Genomic DNA, 14252 nt, shown 5'->3' with positions numbered 1-14252 from the left:
GTTTTAAATAAATTAGTTAAGATAAGGTGTAATGAAATAAAACAACAACTGGTGGTACAATGTAGTTTATTTATTATTTAACAACATGGTAGATACACCACTTTCACACTCACGGTAAGTTAATATGAAAATGGCTACCTCTAAACTTTATACATAACTAATAAGGAGTAAATAAATTTAACAATGCACTGCAACAGTTAGATATAAAACAATAAGTAGCGAAAAAGCCTATTCTAGTACGAAACTACGTATGTGATAGTAGAGACAGTTTAATTTGGAACTAATTAGATGCAAGACTACAAATGGCAGTCTGGCCGAGCTCGGAAAATGAGAACTTATCAAGGTTAGGTATAACAACAAGGTTTTCACAAAAGCTCAATCCGATTTATTTACCTAAAAACATTTTCAACAATAACCTTTTTCGTTTTCCTCCATTACTCTAAGTTAATTAATCGTGGATAAACTACAAACTTCTCTTTATAATAACAATACAACATGCTTATGAACCAAGTTCATACCTGATTAATGGATTACGATTTATTCAATTACATTTTGTTTTACACAACTTTTTAAATATTTAGTTTTAATTTTCGTAAACTTGCAATTTTACCACTAGATGTCACTAATATTAAAAGCTAACGCACTAGGTGATCTTAAATTGGCCAAATAACTATCCTATGTGAACAAGTGAAGCAGGTACCGGGACGAACGAGACCTCAAAGTTGTTTCAATATTATTCTCAAGGGCAGCAAGAACTAAAGGGCTCGTCGAACCGTACATGCCTTCACGTAAAATGCTATTTAAAATATTTTCTATGAAAATTGTACTTAAATAAATACAAACAAAGACTTTTACGGACAATACAGATATTATAATTTTGTTAAAAATATTATTCAAAGCGCAGTTTTTGCAGTCTGTGGCACTTTAACATCAGTTCCTTGATCTTCAAAATTATTTCTATACTATTCGGAAAAGTCTACAAAATATATAAATATTTATCTAACAATCAATTAATACTGTGTTTTGAAGCTCTTGTGTTAGTGTAGTACGAAGTGTCGTTGTCTCTAAGTTGTCTACTTACTAAGTTTTTGCTTTTTGTTTACTAATTTTTAAATCTTGTATAGTTTTTCTTACGCCTTTTATTTCATCGTTTAAATAATTATTAATAGCAATATCTGTATGGATTGTAAGGTTTTTATTTTATACTGGGAAACCCACACACGCATATTGAAATCTCGCATGTTAATTTTTATATGTACTATCAAAACATTTTGATAAGCACGTTAACATATATATCATATACAACTTTATTAGTCTTTCTTAAAAACGAATTTAAACGCTGTTTATGAGTTTGTAAGTACTAACGGCCATCTAATAACCACATACATTAGAAAAGTGCGAGCAGAGCAGGGTTTGAAAAGACGGTAGATATTGGCACCGCAAGGCCAAAAAGTCACACCTTCTAAAGAATGTAAACAGATATAATATAAAAAACAACAATAGTAACATTACCCTGAGTATAAAAGTCATAAGATCAATCACTCAACTGGTTTTGTTTTGAAAAGTCAGAAATTGGTCAAATCACTTAGGTCTTAAAAATTATGCTACAAATGTAGTAAATAAGTCAAATTCTCACGGGATTTATTAAATAATGTATAATTATTTCTATACTACGCATCTACCTTGTATAAACCTTGTTTTATATAAAATATGTTTAATCAAATAAAAATTAGGTAATCATCTAACCTTGAAAGACTTTAGGGTGTAAGTGTGTTTAATCTGTTAATTATATGCATAGTTGCTAATACAAGTGAACTCGAATAAAAAACATGCGACAACCATTTGATATCACCCAAATTCCTTCACGTTTCGAAGCAATCATTTACCTTACCATAATCATTCGTTATACGTTACTATACACCAAACATCTAAAGCTTACATACATATAGTGGCTTTAAAAGCGTCTACACGTAATCCGTGGATATTTGAAACGTGTAAAAAAGACAAATGAGAGAAAACGACACTTTCAGAGCTTTAAAATTCCATGCAGCCACACGCGACGTTCGAGCTTTTTGAAATTAGTGACAGTTAGCTAATTTATTAATATACATTACATCTAAAACTCGCTACGTATCAAAATAATTCCCTAATCAACTATAACTACGTAGTGAGAGCCAACAACGAAGGTTATAGTTCTACAGGCGAAAGGGAGAGAGGAAAGAGCAAGAAGGTTAAGACGTGTACAAATTTTGTAGGCTGAGCTATTAAGATCTGAAAACATTAGTAGTCATGATCGGTAACATGAAAACAAATCCTCAAAGTTATACGGTCGATCAATACTTTGAATTTTACATTCATAATAATACATTGGCAGCGAGCTGAATCCAACGTTCAAGCGAGTCAATTTAAGAAATTAAAATTCATGCCACCATTTCAATAACTTCTATTTATTGGCAGAGTTAGTGAAGGATTCGTTTTCAGATATTTAGTACTCGAGCTCTGTATCCAAAAGTTAATTTCAAAATTGGTCATGCCAAAATCATTTAAAAAATTCAACAGACAAGGTGGAATCTTACGCCTATCATTGTATATCCCAAATATCTACGAACAACCGTTTAGCTAAAATCTGTCATGCGCATACATAGAACTATTACAATATATGATTAACCTAGCCTAACACACGTACACTGTGAAGATTTAACTTTTATCTTAATTATTAGAGATTGTGAAGTTTTAAATAGCTTATAGAGACCGGTCGCTTGACCTGATCGGATGATTGTGAGTTTAATGAGTGGCTAGAAGTGTTAGCGAGATCTATTGAAGTAAGCTAAGAAAATATATTGCGAGAAATAGGTATCTTATCTGAAAATATAACTTTATACAGAATCAGAAATTATTGATTCATATTTACATTTGGGGTGTATATGGAATAGAGTTTTGCAAAGGTAATTTTAATTGACCTGAAAGTATAATGAAGGTGGCAATAATTGTCCATGCTTTGCTATGAGAGCGTAACTATGTTGAAGTGTGCTTTTTAAAGATGATAATAGTATTATAGTGAAAGATCAAAAAGGGAAATACGTAAGAGCTAATGTAAGGGAATGGAAGGGCGCGAGCGGTCGGTCCGCGTCGGGCGCACAGCGTTAGTTTATTTTATTCTTATATCACAGCTTTTGACGATAACAAATCTTTTGCATTTGCAGCTTAAGTGGAGTCTAATATTCGAACAATTATCCATTCTACAATTCATAAACCTGCATTCCCATCCGCAATACAACGCATAGATTAAGTTTCCGTTTATAGTTGTTTCAAAACGGACAATCATAGGCTGGCGGATCTTCATAAACGTACGACACCAATCGCTCGAAAAATTTACTCGCACAACATTAACTTTACTCTAAGCATAAAACATCGATAAACATTAGATTCGCGTCAACTACTCTAACTGACAAACGGAACAACAAGGTGTCGTATCTACAATATTATATACTAAACGAACATTGATCTTATATTAGACATGCAAGAACAAAATGACAACGAACACGAGCGAGTCACGCTCGATAACAACAATATTGTTAACTATGAATTACAATTTCGATGTGGATTTTAAGGCTAGGTCGATAAGGTATACTATCCTAACGGAATACTTGACACGATCCGTACACATTGAATAAGCGAACATGCAAAAGATTTAGAGGCAAAGTCGAAGAGCTGAGAGAGAAGATCGAAGAGCGCAAGCCACACCCAGTGCCAACTGCCAACTGCCGGCTGCCAAGTGCCGAGCCGAGGGGAATTTGGATGAAACAAATATTACAATCGAATACATTGTTATTTTAATGTAAGTCGGAGTCCAAGGGGAAGAGAGAGCAGAATTAGACGCGTGCAAGACTTCTTAAATTATTCGCGCTATTTATACCGTAAGTTGTATTAAAATTTTCATCTTTACACTTAAATAACAATATATCACAAGCGTTAACATATAAAACAGGTTATCCTAATGTCTGATCGCAGCAGCGATGACTTTTTGACCTAACGCATCAACGTGGGTCGGTTGTGTCGAGGCTCTTTATTATGAATGTATAAAAATATTATTGCTTATTATCAAGCACCAACGCGCCACTAGCCAACTACGTCCGAAATAATTTAGAATTCAAATCTCTCCTACGAAATGTTTGAGCGAAATGGTTCTGAGGGTTAGTACTGTGTGTGTATGATGTGACGGAATGATCAGCCTCGGCCGCGATGCTCACTGCATCACGCATTTGCTCTCAATCTGCGACTTCAGCTCGTTCACCTGGGTCTCGATGGTGTTCTTCAATTCTGTAATGTTACGATTACATTTTACGTCATGATATCATAGTGATTTAAACAATTGAGCGAATTTTAGGCATATGAATATGTGTATGAATAATCTTACTCGTGAACTCGTCCTGATCTTCCAGTTCCGCTTCAGCAGCCAACTCCTCGGGAGTTTTTTTCTTCCTCATCAGAGGATTGTCTGGCTCCTGTTGTTGTTGCTCAACCATTTCCTCTTTCTTTGGGATTTTATACTGAAATGATAAATTTTCATAATATAAGTCAATAATATTGTCATAACTGTTATTGAATAATAATTTTTGGGAACCCTAACACAGGTATTTTTTTTATTAAAAGGGTCCCCAATACATACGTCCTTATCCTTAATAAACACATTTTTATTCATTTTATTTTTATAATAAATATATGTATATTTCTTTAACTAAGTTTGCCCAACTTAGTTAAAGAAATATATATATTTTGACAATATAGAAACGAAAAAGAGTAATCATTTATAAAAATAAATGACTCATAACAAAATGTACCGCAGATATGTTGATATATGTTGACTATTAAATATTTTTGATTTTAAAGGCTCTTTTGAATATTTTATACAATACATATAATTGAAAAAAAAATACTGATTTATATGACATTTTGTAATAATAACACACAAATACAGAGTATTTACAAAATTATTAAACTACATAACAGTAAGGCAAATATTATTGCCTATTACAGATACAGTTTTATAATAGCTAAGCATACAATTTCAAGTCAAATATTTCTGTAAATTATATTTTAAACTGGTCTCGCAAAGTACATGATAACAGCAAAATACTTTGTGCCAATACTTTTCATAGCAAGCAATATCGGTTACGCTCAAATTCCACTAATTTCCCAAAGGGTTAAAGTTACCATACTCAAAAAGTTTCTAGAAAATGATGCGGAGGGTTATTAAGCTAGAATTTCAAAATATTTATTTTGTATTTTTATTTACTTTGACTGTGTCTCGTAAACAATTACGAGGTAGATAAATGAGGATATCGTAATGTAGTAACCACAACGTATTGCAAATATAGAGCGAGCTACGTGAAAAAGCAATCATGTTTAATAGTATTTACATATATATGGGACATGAAGGTGGGCATCAAATCATACTGGTTTTAGTACTATTTCGAATGAAATAACAATCAGCATTTTATGTTAAAAAATATATATGTTTTTAATTTACATAATATGCTTCATGGGCGTTGACCTCAGATTGCATTTGTTTTTACTTTTTTGATAATTTTTATAGGCAAGTAAGCTTGCTGTCAATTATAAGCGTACGGATGTTTTCTTCACAATGTCTTTCCTCACCATACCCACTAGTGTCAATTAAGCAAATATTTTATTTTGTTGCAGCGTGAATGTAAACGGTATAACTGTGACTTTTTAGCTGAAGATGCCTGTACACTGTACTTTAGATATGATGAAAAATATCTAAGGGTAAAAATATGAACGGACAAAACCGGCATTATTATCAACTTTTATAATCCTCTTGGTTTTAATCTCCAATTTGCATGATACTTTAATTTAATATTTTTCCCTATCATTTCCTCTGGGATCTCATTAGAGGTATTGGAAGTCGCGTCTTGTCAACGCGCCACGATCTGGTTGGTATTAGTTTCATTAAATGAATAAAATCGAAAAAAGTTTGCCTCCAATTATATTTCAGCATTAAGTTATGTAGCAGGATTAGTTTATTTGACGTATTACACTAGAAGAGAAACCACCAAATATTCTTCGCTAGGAGCTTACTTATCTATAATGCGACACTTTGGTAAAGCATTTGTCATGTTAAAACAGAACATCATCAGCTAACATAAATAGAATTTGAATTTGCTTTAACATTTGTAATATTATTTGAAATTAAGAGTAATAAACATTGGCAAAAATGATAGTTTATCAAACATTTTCATAGACGCAAAAGTATGTTATAAAAAATTATATACACATGCAAACTATATATATTTTGCTGTACAAAATATAAAACTAAATATATTTTTCTTTCTTCATGACGACTATGCCGCAGTGAAGTCAACCTGACTCGATTAGGGAGTCGCACAGAGACGGACTCCCTACTAGAGTCAATTTAACATCCAAGGGCTCTCCTTCTGTCTTCTTCATTCTTCTTTTTCTACTTGAGCTTGGTTTGAAAACTAGAAAAAAATGTGCACTGGCATAGATTCAGCCTAACTTATAACACTGTGCAACCTTCGAGAAATTTAAAAGTTTATTTAATTAATTTCTAAAAATACAAACTTTTATTTCTTTAATCAAATATAAAAGTCTATTTCTTGTTATATATAAATAAAACGTACAAGTCAAATTTCGAAGGCTGATAAATTAGGGGTAACATCAAATTCACACACAATGTCTAAAATATCACAAGCGCTGAATTATATTGCAAAAATGTATATTGAAAACAATTAAGCGGTCACCTAAATTCTTGGATTATTAGTTTCAAAAGTATCCGTCAAGTAGAGTGCTGCCGACAATTTATCCGGAATGAGATCGTAACGTGGTTAGTTCGCAATCTGGTGGAGATTGCACCCTAATACATGCTAATAGACTATCGATGGACAACGGCATAGACAAAAATTGCTTTAAGCTTCTGCTAATACTTGTGCAAATCGGAACGTATAAAAGCATAAAAGTTTTAAGTTAAATGTACTATACCATAGAAAAACGACGATACCGTTACATATTATAATCAATACGTATAATAGTATAGATATAAAAAAAAAAATGAACATTTTGTATATGAAGAATAATGTATGTACATATAAATGGCAGACAGGTTATACTAAGGGAGGCCATAATGTTGGACACGCGCTTGGCTTGTGCCGGAAAATTGTTTGGCGCGGAAAATTACGTGAGAATGATAAGCGTTAGCAAAACGCATAAACTTTTTTTAAGCATCATTGAGTTATTTAAGCTTATTTTACATTAAGGACTAATGCGATGATAGGTGGTAATCGCTGTGGTAATATAAACTCTTCGATATTTTTTTGTTAAATAATGTTAGGAAGGTTATTTACAATCATTATATTGTATGATAACATATTTTAATTAAAGTACTTGTTTTTTTAAGTAAAACAATATATAATGAAATGAAAATTTATTTGCTTTAAAGTCTTCAACTTTATTAAATATACTTGATGATTTATCTGTTAACCGTACCCTGCGTAACGTAATGGAAACATTTCAACACGGGGTGATTTTTCTGCGATCCGTACAAGCGTGGAATAGGTTTATTGATTTTCACTTTATTTGCGCACGTAAAGTGTGTCGATACGTTTAATGCAACCTTAACGCAAATACTTTACGACGAGATGGGAGAAACTTTCATATTCGATAAATAATTTTATGGCATAGAAGCAGACGTGATGGAAATATGAACTGATTAGATAGTCTTCAGTTGATGATAAACTTAATTACGACACTCTTGTAAGTGTGTTTGGTATGGCTTTAATCCGTTTATGATGTTCTAAATTGAGAGGCTGAAGTTTCAATTTATAAAGTTATTTCCTGTTCTGTGTAGCTCAAATCTTAATACAGCCAACGAAAACCTCAGATTTCTTTTTTTGTCAATATTTGCAACAATAATATATATTTTTTAAAAGAGCTTCTGTTTTATTATATATATTATATTAGTATTAACATTTATGAAAGCCTATGTAAGAATGCTTTATCAAACTAATCGTTGAGTCCGTGACAGAAACGGATATTTTTGCATTAAGTGTCATTATATAACAAGTTTATGGAAAGGTTATTATGACGAGAATGTGCTAGCGTGACGACCTCGAACCGTCGAAGCCTCTTGCGTATCGACTACTCCATATTATATACTCTTTGTATCATAAAATTTTCCATAAAAATACGAAATTTATTTCTTTACCTTGAACGCTAATTGATGGTATAATACGCTTTGTAAAGGTATCTTCACGATTAAAATTGACGAAATATGTTTCAAAAAACTTTGTATATATGTTTTTTTTATAAGTAATCAATATTTTAAAGAAGAAGAAAGCGCCAGTTGTAAGGAAAAGCAAACAATTTTCTCCAATCACATCAGTCAAAATAAAAAACCTATTACAGTACTTTTGGCAAATAAATTGCGTCTTTTCACACGACGTGAAGTCCCTAAGCATCCTCCTGTCAAGCGCTCGTGGCCTAATGTGTTTGTCCTTCTCGACAACACAAATAGAGCACTTCACGAATTAAGTTTTAAATTGATCTTTTGGTCTACGGCTTTCACCAGTTGTAAGTGGAATCTAAGGCCATCGGAGCATACATAAATGTGTCTATTTCAGTTATATTTTCTTCAGTGTTAACGTTTAAAACAAAATTAACTTGTTGGCGCTAATCAAAGTAAGGACAACCTCCCAGTTTCAAGAGTGATGTCTCATTGAAGATGTGATTAAACATATCTTACTATGTATTTTATTTTTATTTTGAACTTTTGTATAAGAAAGTTACCTTTAATAAAATATATTTTCAGCCTTGCAACACCTTTTTATCTAATAGAATATTACTCTCGAAGGAAGGATTTTATTTTTGAAGACACATGTTCTAGATAGTTTAACATATAGTAGACGGTTCTATGTAAAGGAAATGTGTCGTTTGCACTACGAGAAAGTTGATGAAAGTTTTCATTGTAGGGAGCGGCCCCTATTAGGAGGCATTAATAACACTTAATTACTGTATCACTACTTCATTCAGTTATCGGCACGTTCTTTTGCGAAAATTGCAAAAATAGATTCTAACGTTACCAATCTAAGTGTTACTTAATGTATTTTTGTAGGAGACGTTAACATGCGGTTTTTCTAATATTTATAAGGCAAAAAATAAAAATTTAAACTCATATTACTTTATATCATAAACTAAATATATCATGCTTTCACGTATTATATATTATATATTAGTCAAACGATCAAACAGTTTGATAAACTACGCAATTTCTTAGTTCGATTCTCTACGATAGATCGTTTTAAGATAAATTTAAAAAACACTAATATTAAGAAAACACTTTTTAAACGGATTGAAGCTATGTATTATTATTGTAAACTTATAATTAAATTTAAAATTATGTAATAATTATAAGTTTATAATAGTAATACATAGCTTCAATCCGTTTAAAAAGTGTTTTCTTAATGTGTAAAAGCTATGTTAAGAAAATACCACACTAATATTATAAAGAAATATTTCCTGAGTGGCATAAGCCATAGTGACAAACTGTGATTTCAAATTTTCCCGTATCCGAATTATGTAAGGCTTTAGAAAAAACATGTAAAATATATCTTATTCTAGGATCTAATAAACGGAAACAACGGCCTTCGGAAATCTTGGACGATTTCCGAAGGCGTCTAATAAAGTAGCCTAATTTCTTACGTATGGCGTTTATCGACATATACGGAAGGTTATTGGAATCTCACTCTTTACGATAATAGACTCACTAAAAGATAATGGTGGGCCAAATTTCGTTAGGCCACTAAACGATTGACCAGTATAAGTTTGTGAGATAATTTAAGTGAAAACGACACCGTCAAGTAGCAATTTTATAAATTAGATATATTTTAATATCTGTATGGTAAAGTTAGGTTATTTTGGTATCGTAATTAGGGCAAGAATTTTGTATATAAAATACCAATAGTAGTTGTAGTCTTAAAGTGCATTTGACAATTAGGAAGTGTAACAATTAATACTGATTTTTTAAATAAAGCACATATTTTTAAACATATTTTACAAGATGATTATTGAATATATCCAAATGCATTAAACATAACACGAAACCCTTTCTTATTGATGGTGACTCATGAGTTATCTAGAACTGAATTCCGAAAAACACCTTACGTCTACAAAAATATATCTTACCCCTAGTTTGGACCTATTTTGTATATTAATATACTTACGTCTTAAAATGTATTGTGTTACAAATGGCTGGTTTTACCTAATTATTACAAAGTGAACATAGGACTGAGATTGTAGTTAGTACAAGTCGTAACAATATTAGCTGTGGAGAGTAAATCAATAACTCCGAGTTCATCACGAAGCGACAAATAACAAGATCTTAGCAAGTTTCAGAGCGAACTACGATTTACATTAGTTAGCTACTGATATAGTGCAGCGAATGCGAATTAAGAAACAAAGTGTTAGAAAGTTTGACTTTAAACAAGTTCTAAAATGAAATTTAATGCCAGATGCCACCATTTGACTTGAGATTTACCTTCGACAATTATTAACAGGTTTTATAATTCCTGAATATTAATACCAATAAGAAGTAACTACTATGACTTTTAAGTAATTCTGATAACTGTCTAAAACACTACTAACACTTAACCCAAAATTTTGACGAAATTTGGTGTCCTTTGACGAAACTCAACAAATTACGTTACAGGTCGTTTGAGCTCAAAATTGCTACTAATTTACAGACACTAAGTTTTAAAAGCCTCTCTCCTCATATCATATAGTGTATAAATAAATTAAACCTTCTTGTTCACATTTCAGGGAATAATTTATTTCATTGTGTCTTTAAAAACGCTATGTCTGTGTGTCTATGTGTCTCTTTATTGATATTTTATATTAAGTAATAGTTTACATCTTGTGTAAAGTTTCTATTACTGAAACTGTGATTATATTATAAAACTGTAAAATATATGTAATTATGCTAACACCTAATTGTTTTACGCCACTACAACCTTCGCTTCTATATTTCTATTACAAGTTTTGCCCTAGATTTTAAAGAATTACGACTATTATGGACCACTTTCTTTGTCGCAAGTCATTTAGTGCACCCTTTGACATTAGGCAACTGCCATTTTGTCGTAAATTGCCTCAAAATGGCGTTGGTCAAGTACCGCGAAAGAAATTACCTCCGAGTGGCTCTTTGCTGAATTTCGTTTGTGGGATTTCGATTGTTTTTTGGTTTACGACTTACGTGCTAATGCCAGGACGAGGAAACCTATTTAGAGAAAAAGCTGAAACTTTTTAGAGTTAGTTTTTATTATATTACTGAACTGACTCACTAATATATATATTAACATACAGTAGGCGTAAATCGTTTTAATTTAGTATGTAATTGGTTAACAATGTTTTTTTAAAAGCCTTAAAATTTAATAGAATATATCATAATTGAAAATACTTTGTTAACTGATTGTAGTGGTTTTTTATTTCGTAAATAAATACGTCTTGTAAATTACCCAAGATTTATAGTAAAATAGCTCATTTAAGGGTGATTTAAACTTGATTACATTCATGTCAACTAACAATTTGCATAAGTTAGTAAACTTTACGACTCCTTATACGAGTGTTTGAAATGTTCTTAGAAATTTTACACGCGAATTTGCTTCTTTAGAAAATCATTACTTCGCAAAGTAAATAAATATTTAGTCATTTCGCGCTCCTGTAGCTAAGCGATAAATTACTTTTAAGGTAATAAATCTACTTTCAATATTTAAAATTCGTCTTTCATACTTATAGCTGCCGATAAAATTTATTTATTGCCTCGAGTTTTATCTATACTTTGTATCAGTGTTGTATAACTAAAAAATATATAAAATAGATCATTCCAGAACTACTTGAAATATTTTTTTTAATACTGGTTTCACTTTTCTTTATTATTGTAATCAATATTAATAAAAATAATACAATTAAACCAAAAATATATCGAATTTCCAGAAAATGTTAATGAAATGAACAGAATATTGGCTGTAACTTTTTGTTCTATTCAATTCGTTTTAAAATTAAACGTTTGTTATATGGGCTTTCCGAAAAACGTTCAAATATTCCAGTTAGCAAAGCTGAATCGTTCAGTGACAAAGCCAATGACGGGCACAATTAGTGCAGGAAGCGGGTCAAGCGCACTTGTCGCGGACAATTTGCTCGTCACCCGAGTACCGGTGAGAGGCCTGGCGTTACAACGCGTTTATATTCATGTGGAAATGCTGGAATTATGTAAAAAATCTTGTTTAAAATTGATTTTCGCGTGCAAAATTTAAACTATTATGGAATTAATCGGGATGAGCATTAAGTCAAAGATATCTAGATAATATTTATTCAACTAAATATTTATTTTTAATTTACGAAAGCTTTATGCGTGGTATGATTACTAGTGATTTTTCAAATTTAATTTTCAACAATTCTATACGGAATGCATTGTATAATTTTGATACGAAATTGGCAAGGTATTGAACTGTATCTTTGAGTGTGGCTCATATCTTTTTTTGTTTTGCTTATACGAAACGAAACTAACCTTATCCCTAATCTCCTGTCGCATCTTCTCCCTCTCTTCCTCCATCTTGCGATGTTTCTCCTTGCGTCTCTCCTCAGCTTCACGGATGGCCTCCTGCCGTTCACGTTCCGCTTCTTCTTCCTTCTCCTTGTCGTCGCTGTCATCGCCGTCACCACCAACCGCGCCTGCAAATGAAAGCATTATGAATCTTGCTTTCTTACAACATAACCACTAATAATGAAATTTCTTCTACGAACTCTTCATAAGAGTTATACAAGATTTTAGGATTACATATCATATTTATTCAAGACGGTGCCTCTAAGGTCATAGTGATTCTAAGCGATTTATTGATAATCAGCCGTTTACAGTATGAATGTGACAAGAGTCTTCAATCGTTCACCAGCTAAGAAAGCAAGAAAGACTATCTTATTGTGCTACTTGTGTCAGTGAACAAATATCAAATTTCGTAAAATATGCATTTTGATTAATGGTATCATTTACTTAATAGACTCGTTCTACAGGAATTGTTTCACTGATGTTTTGTTTTGGATTAATTAAAGTGTCTGACCAATGCTGCTGGAGATTTATATGGGTAAAAGTTGAGAGTTAATTTCACGATCTTGAAATTAAAGTTGGGTAACGAACAACTTGGGTTTAATCATCCTTTATTTCTAATTAGCTACACAAATATTAGAAATGAACCTCATTTTACTGGTAATTAGATTTTTGTTACTTATATGGTAAACGATCACGATGCCTAGCGACTTAATGACAATGTCGGGAGTTTTACGGATACCACTTTTTTTAAATTTAAAAGGATGTTTTACGTTTGCGGATAAGTGAAGAGAGGCGAAGTTTTGTTTGTTTTTGGTGAAGCAGTGACATGCAAATGTAGTTAAAAACTGTAAACAGAGCGGAATAACGAATACAATAAAAAATCTCGACCCCGATGGTGACGTGACGAATGCTCAGATTGACGTGTAATGGATTTCTCTCCCCACGCTCGGCCGGAATTCGATCGCAACCGGTACTAGTTTTGTTTGGTTCCATTTAATACATTTCCATAGGATTTGAACGAATTATGAATATGTAGTAGGAGTATTTACAGAATCTTTTCATTCACAAAGGCAGTGTTGTTTTCTTCAAATCAGTATTAAAAAGCCCGCCAATGAAACGTGAAATGTATTTTTTTTTCGCAAAAAATACAAAACTACAACTACAAATCATTTAAATTGCTATTATATTTATGATTTCTGAAGCAAAGTCATGTTTAAATTTCAATACTTTTAGAGAATACCAGGCGTATAGAAAAAGATAACCATTTTGAAAATCTGGTCTGTAATGGTTTTTTATCTTTCCTATATATTTTTTTATTGAGTACAGTATCTTACAGTAAATAATTGAAATGATTTTTAGATTTTTTATTAATTATAACTAACTATTTTATTTCTATACAAAGAATTTACATAACATTGAATAAAAGCCTCAATGTACGAAGTCATTTTATATACAGGCTGTTACCACACGACGTAGTCATGCAAAGGGGTTAGGGTGTAGCACAATAGGTCATTGACCCCGGGAGGGGTAGGCGAGTGTAATTCACTGGACGACCGCTTACACGTAAATTGCTTGTGACAACACCGGGGCGTATGGCAAATAGTGTCGACAAAGTTTCATA

The 14252-nt window shown here is 31.9% G+C and overlaps 1 protein-coding gene across 5 annotated transcripts in view; it reads right to left on the bottom strand.

Moving 5' to 3' along the window:
- Positions 1-49: 49 nt before the first annotated feature.
- LOC123711946 (complexin) overlaps positions 50-14252 on the bottom strand; it is a 119015-nt gene continuing 104812 nt past the window's right edge. For all 5 annotated transcript variants that reach the window (XM_045664860.1, XM_045665018.1, XM_045664935.1 and 2 more), the window contains 3 exons: positions 12596-12759; positions 4418-4550; positions 50-4320 (listed from right to left, as the gene is read on the bottom strand). In XM_045664860.1, the coding sequence (XP_045520816.1) occupies positions 4247-4320; positions 4418-4550; positions 12596-12759 (371 nt within the window). In that variant the 3' untranslated portion in view covers positions 50-4246. The remainder of the gene's footprint in view (positions 4321-4417; positions 4551-12595; positions 12760-14252) is intronic.

Source organism: Pieris brassicae, chromosome 1, assembly GCF_905147105.1.
Source record: "Pieris brassicae chromosome 1, ilPieBrab1.1, whole genome shotgun sequence".
Taxonomy (NCBI): domain Eukaryota; kingdom Metazoa; phylum Arthropoda; class Insecta; order Lepidoptera; family Pieridae; genus Pieris; species Pieris brassicae.
Note: the sequence above shows the minus strand (reverse complement) of the source record. Positions and strands in the feature narration are given on the sequence as shown.